General features: G+C 44.0%; 1 protein-coding gene across 6 annotated transcripts in view; it reads right to left on the bottom strand.

Moving 5' to 3' along the window:
• CEP250 (centrosomal protein 250) overlaps positions 1–13,554 on the bottom strand; it is a 53,191-nt gene extending 39,637 nt beyond the window's left edge. For 2 of the 6 annotated variants that reach the window (XM_072631361.1, XM_072631360.1), the window contains exons 1-9: positions 13,156–13,308; positions 7,835–8,138; positions 7,414–7,470; positions 6,564–6,646; positions 6,190–6,355; positions 5,647–5,753; positions 5,047–5,295; positions 1,662–1,758; positions 25–126 (exon numbers count right to left, since the gene is read on the bottom strand). In XM_072631361.1, the coding sequence (XP_072487462.1) occupies positions 25–126; positions 1,662–1,758; positions 5,047–5,295; positions 5,647–5,753; positions 6,190–6,355; positions 6,564–6,646; positions 7,414–7,470; positions 7,835–8,017 (1,044 nt within the window). In that variant the 5' untranslated portion in view covers positions 8,018–8,138; positions 13,156–13,308. Of the gene's footprint in view, positions 1–24; positions 127–1,661; positions 1,759–1,961; positions 2,046–5,046; positions 5,296–5,646; positions 5,754–6,189; positions 6,356–6,563; positions 6,647–7,413; positions 7,471–7,834; positions 8,139–13,155; positions 13,309–13,420 lie in introns of those variants that run through there. The other 4 variants (XM_072631358.1, XM_072631357.1, XM_072631359.1 and 1 more) reach the window with 4 other exon arrangements.
• Between the last annotated feature and the right edge of the window lie 2,152 nt (positions 13,555–15,706).

Genomic DNA, 15,706 nt, shown 5'->3' with positions numbered 1-15,706 from the left:
GAGGTATCTCTGGCTTACCCATACCTGAGTTATGTTCTTGATCACTTGCTGCAGAGACAACTTCTCTTCCCAGGCATTTTTGGTGATAGATGCCTCATGTTCCATTAATTCTGAACGATTTGTCTCCTAAATGAGGAGTAGAACACAGATATGAGCTAAGGACTTGCAAACTGGAGCTATATATCCCAGCCACAACTGATTTTAAAAAAATACTATTGCCCTTAAATAGCCAACATTCACATAGCACTTTAAGATTTGCAAAGTGCTTAACAAACTATCTCGTTTGATCCCCACAAAAACTCTGTGAGATATGTGCTTCAAGTATTATTTTTAAAATTGTTTTTTATTGATCATCATATTTTTTACATAACTGTATTTTTCCTCAGTGTCCCCTCTCTCTCCCACTTCCAGAGAGCTATCCTATATAATAAGTGATATTTTTTAAGACAAAAAAGAAAAAGACAGAAAAAAAAATCACCATAACTGACCAATATAATGAAAAAGTCTGAGAATATGTATAATATACTGGTCAGTTATGCTGAGGGAGGGTGGGAGAAACTTCTCATATCTCTTCTTTTGAGCCATGCTACTACAAGTATTATTATACCGACTTTGGAGATGAGGTGAAGTAATTTGTCCTTAATAACTAGTAAGTTTCAGAGCAGAAATTTGAAATGATATTTCTTCTGATTGGGTCCCATACTCTTAACCCTATACCATGCTATCTTTCTGTTTACCCTAAAGATGTTTACCTAATCCTACTCTAATCTCAGAGTAACTGAGGTTACCCTGAGAAGCCAAGAGTGACCTAAAAGGGCCCAGATAAGAGATAGGTGCCGCCCTGGAGCAACAAATTGGTGCCTGAGGTCAAATACTGAGCCAAAATATCTTAGTAGTAAGGCTGGAGATAACACTTAAAATAGATTTCTCTTTTAATTTCCTTCAATTGTATCAGGGCTGATGAGTGCTTAGAGATCTAAGAGGATCAAAGTAGGTCCAGCTCCTTGTAAATCACAGCCTGAACAGCCTGAACTATAGGATCTTTAAAGGGAAAGGGATTTTAGTGGTAAAGTAATCCAATTTCCCATCCTTATGGAAATCCCCACTAAATCAGCCCAGATAGAGCTCATCTAGTCCCTCTAGCACCCCAGTGATAGGAAGTTCACTACTTCACAAGGCAGCCTATTCTCTTATTGGAAAGCTCTGACAGGAAATACTCAGAATAAGATTCTTTCTATGCTTTGGTCTGTCCTGTGGAACAGAGAGTAAACCTACTCCTATCTACAGTCCTTAGTTATTTAAAGACAGTGATCATGTCCGGCTTCAAGTGTCTTTTATTCAGGAAATGCATCCTAGTTTCTTCAACTGTTCCTCATGACATGATTTCCAGACCACTTTATAGCCCTGCTACCTTCTTCTTTAGTTAGTTTTCCTTTTAAAAGGGGAATCAGCCTCATACCACCAACAGAACACACAATATGTTTTACCAGAATTGTCCTAGGGAATCTACAGGTTGTGGCAAATTTGGTTCTTAGTCCAAACTAAGGGGTTTCACTAAATCCTTCAACTAGGTACTTATTGATATAAAATACATTGGTTTGGTTACACAGGAGACCCCTGGCCCTTCACCTCCAACTTCTTCCACACAAAAGACTACATACCAGGATATCCATGGTGTCCCTCAGAGCCTTCATCATCTTTTCCTGCTCCTCATTTTGTTTTTTACTTTGAGCAAGCAAGGCAGAAAGTTCAGTCACCCTAAAGGGAAGGGCACAATATTACTGGAGGATGGTCAGTTCACAGATGGGAAGAGAACACCCCTTAGCACTCTTTTTAGTAAATCCCACTACATCTCTCTGATGCTCCCAGAACCCTCTCTGTGCTTCATCAGTATCACACAATGCTAATGCCTAGAATTGGGTTGAAAACAAAAGCAATTCAGAACACATGCACAAATTTACCACAATTCAAGGCTGGAACACTCGCTTTGGGGCTTGAAAGGTGGAGGAAAGCCTGGGCTGGGAGCTCTCCAGGCCCAGGTTAGTCTTGATGTCAAGTACCCTGGAGCCAATAAGAACGTTAGAATTGCCACAAAGGGACAGTCTTATGATCCCTCTAGCCTAGATTCTCTCTCTCTAACAGGGGCACCTGTTAGTATGCTATAGTTTATATCTATTTTTTCAACTTTAAAGATTAGGGACATCCTCAAATATCTTTATTTTTCTGAACCACCCTTTACAAATCTGTCAACCACGAGTTTATCCTTTTTGAAGTCATTTGTATTTTCAGCCAGTATGTGAACTGAAACTTCCTTTGATTTGTTCTAAATTACTTTTCAGTCTTCAATGCTTTCCCCTCAGTTTTGGCACTCTCAGAGTACCTGGGCTTCTCTGGATTTATCCTTTCCATTTCTATCGTGTCTTTTGAAACTTTGATCATACCTCTTCCCAGTCTGTCTTTTCAAGTCTTTTCAGTCTGTCCTCATGTCCTTGTTTATTTCAGATGGCCTTTCTTGGATCCCTTCCAGCTTCCCTGTGCCTCAGAAGTGTGATGATGAGATAAGTATATACTATTTCCAGTGGACATGCATCACAGGTTTGTGTGTTTCTAATCCCCTTCTAAATGATACTCTGGTTAGGACTTTTGACTGTGGCAGCACAAGGAGTCAGTGTCTTCAGAAAATAGTCCAAGAAGATTCACAGGCCCTTTCCTGGGTTGAAAATGACAGCCCAGAATCCTAGAGGGTTGCATTTATTTTCCCTCTTACATGTGCCCATACTGAAAGACCACCTGCTACTTCTCTGCCCAGGTGACTTTCAACTGGTACGTTTTTAGTCCTGATAGGGAGATGTCATTGCATATGGATGTTGATAGGAAGATGTTAATTCATATGGAAACAACAGGAAAGGAACTAAGAACTTAGTGTAGGAAGGCTCATCATAGTCTTTGACTGTCATTGTCCTGTCTTATAATTCCAAAATATTCTAAGGAAAGGGCCCATCTCATAAGAGTCTGTCAAGTCCATGACTTTTACTGAACTTGATTGTTCAAGGGTCCATGGGATTTTTAAATGCCCCAATACTACCTCAATAGCTAGTCTAGTGGAAACAAACGGCCAGAAGGGAAATGTAAGATGGGAAAGAAAATCCTCTGAAAGGAACAAAGATCAGCAATGTGCCACAATTTTAGTTTTCAATTATACTTCCTAATTGGTACCTCACAACGCTTTGAGATCATCCCTTTTTTCTCTTCCTTTATTCTAGTTTCCCTTACCTTTTACAAGTACCTTTGATGCCATCCCCTCCCATCTTCTCTAGCAAATTGCCTCCACAATAATCCCTTCAATCCCTCCCAGTCTGTTGGTTCCTTCCTCATTGTCTATAAACACATCCATGTCTCTCCTATCCTTTAAAAAAATCTGTAATTTCCACCATCCCATCTTTTCAAATTATCCTCCCTTATTTCTCCTCCTTTTCTCAGCCAAACTCCTAGAGAAAATGGTACCTGTACCCGTTACCTTCACTTTCTCTGTTCTCACCTATCTGCAATCTGGCTTTATCATACAACTGAAAATACTCTGTCTAAAGTTACCAATGATATCTTAATTACCAAATATTATGACCTTTTCCCCAACCTCATTCTTTTTCACCTCTCTGTCGCATTTGACACTGAGGACTATCTCTTCTCCTGGACATTGTGTCCCATCTGGATTTTTGTGACAATGCCCTCTCCTTGTTCTCCTCCTACTGGATCACTTCTCAGTTTCCTTTACTAGATCTTCATCCATGTCTCATTAACTAAATGCAAGTATCCCCCAAGGCTCTGTCCTGGGCCCTCTTCTCTTCTCTCTTTATATTATACTGATCTTATCAACTTTGGTTGGTTCAATCGATATCTCTTTGCAGATAATTCCTAGATCTGTATATCTAGCCCTAGCTATTCCTGAGCTCAGAACCCATAGTACCAAATGTCTATTGGACATTTCAAACTGGATGCCTCATAACATCTCCAACTCAACAGATCCAAAACAGAACTCACCACCTTTTCCCCAAAACTCACTCATTTCCCAAACTTCACTATTTCTGCAAAAGGCATCACCCATCTTTCTAGTCACTCAAGGTTCCCAGTCTTGGGAATCTCATCCGCATCCAATCTCATCCTCAATTCTTCATCTCCCTCATCCTACATATCCCAATAACTGTCAAGTCTTTTAAACATCTTTCTCATACACCCCCCTTTCTCCATTCAAAAATCACCTTCTTAGTTCAGGACTTCATTACCTCTCACCTAGACTATTGCAATAGCTTCCTAACTGGTTTCCCTGCCTAAATGTCTCCCTACTCCAATCTATCTTTCACACAGCTGTAAAGTAATTTTTCTAAATCACAAGTCATACCACGTCACTGCTTTGCTCAGAAAGATCCAATGGTTCCTATTTCCCCTAGGATCAAATATAGAGCCCTTTGTTTGGCATTTAAAGCCTGACAAAATCTGGCCCCAAACTACTTTTCCAGTCTTATCACACATTACTCCCTTCATGCACACAATAGTTCAGATGAATTGGCCTTCTTGATGTTCCTCATACATGGCATTTCATTTCTTCTATTAGTGTCTTTAAGCTTGACTGGTATTTCCTCTGCCTGGAATATACTCCTTCCTCATCATGCCTTTCAGAATGTCTCTTTTCCTTTAAGACTTCAGCTCAAGTGTCACCTTCTACATGAAGCCTTTCCTGATCTCTCCAGCTGCTAGTGCCTTCTCCCAGAAATTTTCCGATTTCTCTTTTGTATAGCCTATCTATAAGTGTACACGCTTCCTCTGGTAGAGAGTAAGCTCCTCAAGGACAAAGTGTTTCACTATTATCTTTGCATCTCCCACAATGCTTGGCATGGAGTAAGTGTTTAATAAATGCTTACTGATTAATCTTCTTTCCTCCTATGAAGTCAGGAAGGCACTGGGTTATTACCAACCTATTTGGCAATCAATATCCAGCTCCTTGGAGAACTGCTTTGCCTTTAATATCCCTTTCCAAGATCCCTGTCTCACCTATCCTGAAGTTCTGCCTTCTCCATGTTCCCTCTGGCCTTCAGGAGGATAAGTTCTTGGCTTCTTTCATGTATTTCCTTCTCCAACTCCTGGGTTCTGGCTATTAATTGTAGATGAGCCCGCTCACTGCCAGCCAGTCTCCCTGACTCCTGAGGCTCCCGGGATTGTAATTCCAAGCTCAGGTGCAGGCAGCTGGTCAGCAGGGAACCTGAAATCTTCATATGTTCAGCCTTTAGCTCAGCCAAGTCCCTGAGGGAACACAAAAGACTCTGGGAGGGACCGGCAAAGGGTACGATGAAATGAAGCCCCCCAAACCCTGAGGATCCTGCCTCTGGAGGGAATCATCTGAATTTGTCACTATTGCCCAACATAGCCTCTCTGCTCTGGTCAGACAGTTCTCCTCATTTTCTTGCTGTTACGCATAGCCCATATACATTCTTATGTCAAGCTATTTCTTCATCTCAAATACTTTTTTATTTTCTCACTCACTTCTGTGCCTTCAAATTCATCCTAATGGAGATTAGAAAGAAGGAGGATATGCTCCCATTCCTAATTCCCACTTAAAGTTTCAGGTCCTCCCACACCATTCTCCTCACTGACCTGTCAGTGGCTGTCTTCATTTCCATGAAGTGGCGTCGGAAGGTCACCACCTCCCGCCACAGGCTGAGAAGGCGGCCATGTTCCCCTTTCAGGTAGCCCTTGAAGAACTGAATGTTTGGAAACTAAGGTCATCCCAAAGGTCAGAGGTCACCACTGCCAGTCCAGGAGGTATGGAACCTGTTCCAACTTACTGTCTTCCACCTCATCATCTATACTAATGGTGTCAGAAAACTTCCACTCCCAGCTGGACACCCCCCCATAGGTAGGCATAAGCCACCTCTGCAGGAATGGAGTCACTTGGTATTAAGCCATTTATCAATGAGACTTTCTAGTCATGAATAAGTCATCCCAGTAGAGAACTAAGCTGAGACCCCAGGAAGCCAGAGCTACTGCTGAAGGTTCTGAGCACTGACAACTCAATTCCATGTTGAGACCCAAAATTAACCCTTTCTAGCCCTATCTCCAAACCATGAATTCTATTTGAGCAAATGAAATTCCTTGTCCTTAAACAGCTGGCCTGTCTGGGTTCCCTGCATGCCCTACCTCCCTCTCCATTTGCCAGTCACTCTGTCGCCTTGCCAGCTCATCCTGAGCTTGGCTCCAGTCCACTGTTAACTTTCCCACATCCTCCTGAAGGGCCTTGTTCACCACATCAGCTTTCTCCAGGTGCTGCTGAAGCTGTGTGTTCACTTTCACCAAACTCTCAGACCTGATTTGGGGTAGGAATAAAAACAGAAAATATAAATGTGGTCCAATTTCCTAACCTCTGAGGGTAGAGTATAATGGCAAATACTGGCCCTGTCCTTTGTCAGGAATCTGAAATGTGGCAAGCTAAACATAGTGGTCCCTGGCCTACTGAGAATAACCTTATCCACTTGGCTACTCAGTCCCCACACTGAAGAATTTGGGGTCATCACCTTTGGTGTTCTTTGTTCAGTCGGATCAGCAGCTGCTCCAGTCTGGGCTCTTCAGCACTTTCCCACCTCTTTGGGATAGGTCCCTTAACCAAACAAAACAAAGAAAATCTTACTTACTTCTAACCAGATCTTTACCACTCAGACCAAAGCCTCCACACACCTTTCCTCCCCCATATATACCAGTCTCCTTTTCTATATCACAATCTTAACTGTAGCATCCTTATTACCCAGAAAGAATCAAGGACTCCTCTTCCCTTTAGTGAGATTCACTCTGAAGATGTTTTTCCATGGAAAATATTAGAACACAGATCCCATGAAAGTTAACTCTCACTCACACAGGTGGCAGGTGCCTTAAGGTACACATGTTACCTAGCCCTCATCCTTAGCACATGTAGTTTGGGATGGGTACTCAAATGTGCACGTGCGTGAGCGTGCACACATGCACACATGCAAATATATGTGCACAGAAAACTCAGCCAGCACTAGCACCCGCAGGAAGACAAATTCATTCCTTCTCTCCTGTTTCACAAGTTTCAACTTGGCAGGCAATCTCCATGGACAACAGGTGCCAGAAGTCTTAAGGCTGGAAGTAACTGTTGTGGGAGGCTGTGCCTATGTGATTGTGTTCCAAGAGGTAAGGCATTGTTGTGGACCATCCCCTCATCAAACGCCAGGACTCAAGACAGAAAATAGGGGACAGCAGAGCAATGGAAACCAGTAGGGCTCTTAGCAGCAAAGGAGTGAGTGTATTCAGCCTAGGTATGGCCTCACCAGACTTCATGTAACACTGATTCATTCAATTCATTGAACTGAAACATAGTATGGATGCTCAGAACTCATGTCCACTTACCCCCATGTTCTCTAGCTGCTTCTCCAGCTCCTGACACCAGTTCCGGTACTGCAGTACCTAGAAAAAGAGTCCCAGGCCACACTCAGTGGATACTGCCAGCACTAACTGTGAATGCCCAGCAAACCTGCAGAGGACTGTGTGAGCTCTTGTTATCAGAGTGGATTAAGACAATATTAGGTTAGAGCATCTGCCTACCTAGATCCTTAAGAGAAACTGTTTACATATATGAACAGAGCAGAATTCTCATTTTGTACACGAAAGGAACATAAGCTAACATTTCCAAAGACTTTCTTCATCTCACTAAACAAATCTACTTGAAGCTGCTAGCCCACCACCCTGAACACCTGAGGAGTTTTTTCTCAGACATCTCTCTTCCTTCTCACTTGTCCCCCAACGCTCCACAAAATAGTAGCTACTTCACCTTGGCTTGCAGCTTTCTCACAAGTACTGCTTGCCTCTGCTGGGCCTCCTGGGAGATCTTCAGCTTGCGCCAGGAGGCAGCCTGGTTCTCGGCCATCTGCTGCTGCAGTGCCAGGATCTGTTCCTCCAGCACCATATGTGGAGGCTGGGGCTTCATGTCGTGCCCTTGGTCTCTTGCCTCCATTTGAGGACCAGACACCAGGCCAGTGAGTTTTGTCTTTGTGCAGCAGGAAGCACATGTCTATTCTGCTTACTCTCTGGCAGGTTTTATCACCATGAGTGCATTGCTCAGATTTCTTCTTGGGCTGTGGGACAGAAGCACAGGAAGAAGGTAGTCAAACCTGCCCAGACTCTTGGCAGGGTTCAAAAGAGAGTAGAAAACAAGTGGGCAGCTCACTCTCCTTGGAAAGTAGTTATGCCAAAGGAGGGACAAGTAAGGCCAAATGTAGGCTATGGGCCTCAATCTCATCAGTGACTCAGACAGGGACCCAATACAGAAGGCAGTAGAATTTAAAAGAGCCCCGGAATGGGAGCCAAGAGATCTGGGGTATAGTTCTGGCTTTGCCACAGCTTGATGTGTGAACAAGTCAACCCTCTCTTAGTTTCCTCCTTAAAGTGAGAGATTTCCCTTACATGAATTTCAAGGTCTCTTTCAGCAGCTCAGAAAGTCGCTAGCTTTGTGACCACATAACCTCTCTGAGCTTCAGTCTCCTCATCTATGAAATGTTAATAATTATACTATCCCTCCTTATCTAACAGTTCAATTAGGAAGAAATTATCCTGTAAACCTTAAATGTAGGATTATGGAAATGATTTATAATGATGATGATGATTTTAGGAACAGGAAAGGCATTGTGAATTCTGCAACCACATAAGTGATCTAAGAGGGGCAATGAATGAAAGTTACAGGCAGGATGGGGGAGAGTGGGCATATTTGTAAAATCATGAAAGTAGCCAGAAAATAGGATAAAGAGATGGATGAAAAAAGAAAAAAAGAATAATTTGAAAGGATAAGCTCCTGGAGGATGCAGAAGGGGATGGCCTTGGGAAGAAGATCACCTCTTTCTCTAATACTAGAGCAAGGGGGGACAGAATAGGGTATGGTACTGAAGAGTTTTGAGGTGTGGAACTGGAGAGAAGAGGGAGCTAAGAATAAATATCAATTTATCCTTTCTCTTCCTTCCTTCTGGTCACAGAAGTTATCTTCATTCTCCATTAAGGCTAATTGCTTTGTGTACAGCCTTCGATGATCCCAATATTTCCCACTTTTTCCAATACCTTGCTCTAGCAGGCATCCCCTTTCTCGCATGTATTTTCAATCTCTCCCTTTCCATTTGCCCACAAATATACTCAGTTCCCCCAAAATAAAAAAAACAAACCCTTCCCTTGATCCTTTTCGTTAACTCATCCAGCTCCCAACCCATCTCTTTTCTTACCTTCATTGCTAGATTTGAAATAGTTGTCAACACTTCATATCTGCTCAACAACTTCAATATGACTTGTCCCCTACCATTCTACCAAAACTGTGGCAGTCACCAATGACTTAATTGCCAAATTTCACTTCTTTTGACCTCTATTGTTTTTGACACTGTTTCCTACTTACTCCTCCTGAAGGTTTTTCCTTTGGCTCCAGAGATATCTAGTTCTCCTTTTGTCTGTCTGCTTCTTTTCTTTCCTTCATTCCTATCTTCTAGGTTCTTTAATGTAGATGTTCCACAAGAGTCTATCCTTAATCCTTCTGTCTCTTTCTTGCTTTGTCTCTTAGCAATCCCATTAATTCTTAAAGCTTCAACTCCCACTATAAGGCACAGGATTCACTCATTTTTATCTCCAGCTAGTCAGTAAGTTAATAAGCACCTACTGTGTGCCAGGCACTGTGCTAAGCAATGAGGATTCAAAGAAAGTCCATGTCTTCAAGAAGCTCGCAATCTAATAGGAGAAACAACATGCTTACTGTGTACAAACATCTATATACAGGATATATAGGAAATCATCAACAGAGGGAATGCACTCAAATTAAATTAAAAGGGAGTAGAAGAAGTTTCCTGAAGAATGTGAAATTCTAGTGGGGGCATGAAGGAAGTCAGGGAAGCCAATAAGCAGGGATGAGGAAGGAGAGCTCCAGACATGGAGGACAATCTGAGAAAATGCCCCAATATGTCTTGTTTGATGAACAGCAAAGTGGCTAGTGTCAATGGATTGAAGAACAGGGGTGTACGTGTGTCTGTGGGAGGGAGTGTTAGGTTATGAAGGAATCTGCATGGATTTTATATTTGATTCTAGAGATGATAGGGAGTCACTGGAGTTGACTGAACAGTGGTGAGACATGGTCAGAGCTGTGCTTTAGGAAAATCACTCCGGCAGCTAAATGGAGGATGGACTGGAATGGTGAGAGACTTGTGTCAGACAGAGCAACTAGCAGGCTACTACAACAATCCAGGTGTGAAGAAATAGGGGCCTTTTCCAGGTTGATAGCAATGGCAGAGGAAAGAAGGGGGCAAGTATGAGAGATGTTAGAAAAGTGAAATCAACAGGCCTTATCAACAGATTGGTTATGGAGAGAATGAGGAGGGGGTTAGAGATAGAGAGGAGTCAGATAGGACATCAAGGTTGTGAGCCTAGGAGGATGGTAGTATCCTTGACAGTAATAGGGAAGTTTGTAAGGGGGAAGAATTTTGAGGAAAAGATAATGAGTTCTGTTTTAGACATGTTGAGTTTAAGATCTCTACTTAGCATCTAGTTTCAGATAGCTGATAGGCAGTTGGAGATGTAAGACTGGAGGTCAGAAGAGATGGACAGAGAGGTTAGCGCTAGACAAGTAAATATGAGAATCACCAGTACAGAGATAATGGAAACCCTGGAAATTGATGACATCACCATGTAAAGTAGTATAGAGGGAGAAGAGAAGGGAGCCCAAGCCAGAGTCCACGGGACACCCACAGTTAGCAAGTCCAGTCTGAATGAAGATCTAGCAAAGGAGATTGAGAAAGAATAGTCAGATAGTTAGGGAAAAAACTAGGAAGGAGTAGTGCCCTAAAAACCTAGAGAAAAGAGATTACCAAGAAGAGGGTGATACATAGTCAGAGGTTCCAGGAAGGTCAGGAAGATTGTGACTGAGAAAAGGCCAATGGATTTGGTAATTAAGAGATCATTAGTCACTTTGGAGAGAGAGATTTTGATTGAATGATCAAGTTGGAAGTTTGGAGAATTAAGAGAGTAAGAGGAGGAGTGGAGCCATCTATTGTAAATAGCCTTCTCAAAAAATTTAGCTACAAAAGGCAGAAGAGATAAAGGATGACATCTATCAGAGACAGATTAAGTGAGGGTTTTGTGAGGATGGGGGAGACATGGGCATGTTTGTAGACAATAGGGAAGTACAGAAGACAGGGAGAGATTAAAGATAAGTGAGAGAGTGGAGATGCAGGAGGAGTAATCTGCTAGAGGAGACAGGACAGAATAGAATCATTAGTGCAGGGAAAGGAAAAAAGTTGTCAAACCTGCCCAGACTCTTGGCAGAGTCCAAAAGAGAGAAGAAAACAAGTACTACACTAAGTGGGGCATTTCACTTTTATGTGACATTCACTTTTCTGACTTGTCTTCTGAGCTCCAAAAAATCTCCAAGTGGGCATCCTACCAATGCCTCCAACTCAATATGTACGTGTCTCAGCTCTTCCTCCATCTTTTCACCCACTCTACTCCTCCTTAGAACATTACTGATTCTGTCTGTGGTGCCACCATTTACTTTGTTGATAACCTCCACATTATCTTTCATTCTTCTCCCTCCCTCATTCATTTCTCATACTCCGTTACAGTCATGTTGATTCCACCTAACATCTCTCACATCAGTCCTTTCCTTCTCTATTCCACTACCACTAGCTAGTACCAGACTTTATTCTCACTCAGTCTATGGCAAGAACCTCCCAACAGATCTTTTTGCCTTACATTCATTAACCACTTAATGTTTGCAGAGCATTGTACTCTGTCAAAGTTCTGACAGTTTGCACCCTCAACTATTCACATAAGGAAAGGCACAAAAAAAATCTAAAATAAGGGATTTGAACTAAAGTATCTCCTAACACCAATTGTAAATGCTATGATTCTGTACTACATATTATATAAGTATACAAAAGAGGGATGGAGGGGAGTCTGGGAAAATTTCACAAACTGGCATATGAATCAGCCTTTAAGGAATGGGCAGCAGCAATTCATTATGAAAACTCTAGAAAATAAGGAATAATATGAGCAAAGGTAAGGAAATACAAATATAAGGTATGCTGGGGAGAATAATATAGTGTGACCGGAACATAAATGTATCGAAAGGAATAATATGTTTGGAAAGGTAGAGTGGTAGAGCCTTGGATATCAGGTAAGGGAGTCTGAACTTCGCAAAGAATGGATGTTGAGAAAACTGCACTAGTCTCGGCAGCCACAAGAGGTTTACAAGCGTTTGTTTTTGTCACGGCAGCTCTAGGATTTACCACCCCATTTCACGCAGGAGGAAGCTGAGGCTTGAAGGGGTGAGATGACTTGAGGCAGGACTCACTCCGGTCCTCCAAGGCTCCCAGCCCCACATCTCCAGCGAGGGTCCATAACAGGACGCTTCTCGTAACGGGGCTGAGGAATGTGGCGCACTACTTTTCAGGCGGTTTTACCAAAAGTTCCTCAACTGCTGAGACCATGCAGATCAGCACCATTATGTGAACTGAGGAAAATAGGTCTACACAGGGGCAAGCGTGACGGGCAGGGCCCTGGATGGGGAGGCAGGCACTTTGAGTTCACCAAGTACCTTACAGATATTATCTTTCCCGCACAACAACCCCGGGAGGTAAGCTTTTATTATCCCCATTTTACCGACAGGGAAACTGAGGCTAGGGGCGATTGACTTGCGGAGGGGGACACGGCTAGGGTCTTGAGGCAGGATTTGAACTCAGGTCTCCCTGACTCCAGTCCCCACTTGGGTTCCAGGGCCGGCTGTGCACCCCAGGGTGGGGCAGTTCCCGTCCCCTGAGTTCCCTCCCTCCGTAAAACCAGGGGAATGGGGGCAGACGCTCGCTAGTCCTTAGCGGCTCGAAATCCATGACCCTTGACCTTGGGGGCCTCACGGCGAGGCGGGCACCGTCTACACTGCCCCTCGCTGGCCCTGCGGTTCTCCAGGGACGTTAAAGGCGCCCTGGGCCTGGGGACGGCCCGATGCCACCGCCTCCCAACCCGGCTGCCCCCTACACGGACCGGACCGTTAAACACAGCCCAGCCCCGCCCCGCCCCGCCCCACCCCACCCTACCCTACCCTACCCTACCCTACCCTACCCTACCCTACCCTACCTCAGCCCGCGCCCGTGCCCGCTCCCGGCAGCCTCCGCGGCGCAATCCACGCGCCGGCGTCCTCCAGCAGGGAGGGCCCGGCTCACCTTGAGGCCACGGGTCTAGGGGCCCATCCGGGGCCGACCTCGGGCGGGATTGGACCAGGCCCCGCCCCCTCCTCCGTGTCTCCCCTCCTTCCCATCCCTTTCCCGCCCTTTTGCTTCCTCGCGGCTCAGCTGGCGGAACTCATTCCTAACCTCTGACCTCTCCTCCCGCCCGTGCTGACCCGTCTGACTGCGCAGGCTCCGCCTGATGCCCTGTTGGAGTCTGTCCAGGAACGGTGTCCGAGGTCTTAGAGTGAGAGTTGGACCCGAAAGGCACCTTGGAGACAGATTTTGTGGTGTATCCTTATCAATTTTACATATGATGATTTTGAGACCCAGGGAGACAATTGGCGTGGGGAAGGATATCAGAGGGGAACAGCTGTGGAAAACAAAGGCACACGGCCTGCAGCTTCCGTAGTCCAGCTTGGGGTACTGCGCTTGCGCCCCGAGGCCCACTCCCCTCCCCCCGCCTACCCCGACTCCCTGGCCATCCCGCGATCGTTGAGTCCCGGACCAATTTGTGGCGGCGTCTAATTTTGTGTTCGGCTCCCTCTGCGGCTCCAGCCGGGGGATCCCTCAGGGGCCTTGTCTCTGCGCCGCAGGATCGCCTCCCCCGCCCACCCAGCCTTCTACCTGGAATGGGGGATGAGAAAACCTGGGTTCCCTTCCTGGCACTGAGACATATCAGACCAGCCACTTCCTAGCTCTGAGACACCGAGTTTCATTGTCTTTCAGGGATCAGTTGTAATTTTCGTTGTATTGTAAACAGTTACATTGTAAATCTTTTTAAATTTTAAGCTCCAAATTCTCTTCTTCCCGCCGGTCCCTCCCCTATCCATTGAGAAGGCAAGCAGCGTAATATCAGTTATACATATGGAGTTCTGCCAGACATTTCCAGATTAGCCTTGTTTAGAAAAAAAGGCAAAGAGAAGAAAATGAACAAAGTATGCCTCAATCTGCATGTAGTTTATCAGTTTTCTTTCTGGAGATGGGTGGCATTTTTCACCATGAATCCTTTGCAATTATTCCTCGGTATCTTCCTCTTTAAAAAGAGAACAAGGATCCCTACCCCACAGGTGGTTCCACAATCATTCAGTACCAGCTGGTGCACAGGTTTGTGCTAATAAAGCCCTTCTATGGCCCAAGGGGGGTGGTGTAGAGGTGATTTTTTCTAAGACCAAGCTCTTGCTGGTTCTAATAAACAGGAAAAATTTCAAGTAACTGCCACCCAGGATCGTCTAGAAAATCTTGCCAATAGTTTTGCTGTCCTTAGGGTTTCAATTCTTTCATCTGGAAAACATGCCATCCTCCCCACCCCACACATTGCCACTCCTTTCCTAGCCCAGTGTTTTAGAAAAGCCATGCTTCACTGCATTCCCTTTTCTCCAGCCATCTTGACAGCCTAGGTATAATCCCACCCCAACCTCACGTTCTGGAGCCATGATTAAATTATTCCTGAAAGAGGTTATCACTGTACCTCAAAGTCTTTCCTCCCCATCCTGGTACTTTTTGACCTCTCACTAGACATCACTCCCCTATGTGTATTGTTTCCTATTAGAGTATAAGCTCCTACATTTGTATTTGTATCCTCAGCACTTAGAACAATGCTTGGCTCCTAGTAAGTGCTTAATTTGTTCTATCATTCATTCAAATTCTAGCTTAGCAACAGTATCTGAATTGATTGCTAAAAGGTTTGCGGTCAGCTCTGCCCTTAGCAGTTCGGAAAGGCTATGTCATATGACATGGAAAGGTTACTTAGTATCTGCATTATTGGAAGAAGTGTGTACATATATGCCTAGGTATATATCTACATATATATCTTATGTACACTGTGTTAAGGAAGAGGAATGCAAAGATGAAAGAAACTTACAGAAGGAGGAGTCAAAGACTTCTTGGGATTGCCTGGGAAGATTATGGTGCAATCAATGGAGAAAGGGAAGTTGGGAGAAAGGACTAGTGTTAGGGAAAAAGGTGATTTCAGTTGGTGCCACTTTGAATTTGAGGTGTGGTAAGACCTCAGGAAGAAATGCAGATCTCAGATTCAGGAAAGAGAAAAGGCCTAGGTACAGAGATTTGAAGTGTCCACATAGACATGATAAATGAACCACTGTGAATTTTTGATAATTCTCTAGGAGGAGGGAAAAGACCTGGGACAGATCCTTGAAGGATACCTATATTTAAGACTATTTTTTGTAATGTATTTTCCACTGCTCTCAAAACTTAACCTTCCATTCTATTCAGACTGGTTCTACTTTTTCCCAACACCAGACTTTTGCAGATACTCTCACCTGACATGTAAAATATCATAGATTCTCAGAAAGGACCTCAGAAATTATGTGATCTAATCATGAACTGGAATCTCTTCTACAGTAGTGATGTCAAGTAGTGATGTCATAGACATTGGACCACTAGTCTACATATAAGGATCCCTGTGGGCTAGATAGTGACTTAGTTTTAAAATATAACAC

The sequence above is a fragment of the Notamacropus eugenii genome, chromosome 1 (assembly GCF_028372415.1).
Source record: "Notamacropus eugenii isolate mMacEug1 chromosome 1, mMacEug1.pri_v2, whole genome shotgun sequence".
Taxonomy (NCBI): domain Eukaryota; kingdom Metazoa; phylum Chordata; class Mammalia; order Diprotodontia; family Macropodidae; genus Notamacropus; species Notamacropus eugenii.
Note: the sequence above shows the minus strand (reverse complement) of the source record. Positions and strands in the feature narration are given on the sequence as shown.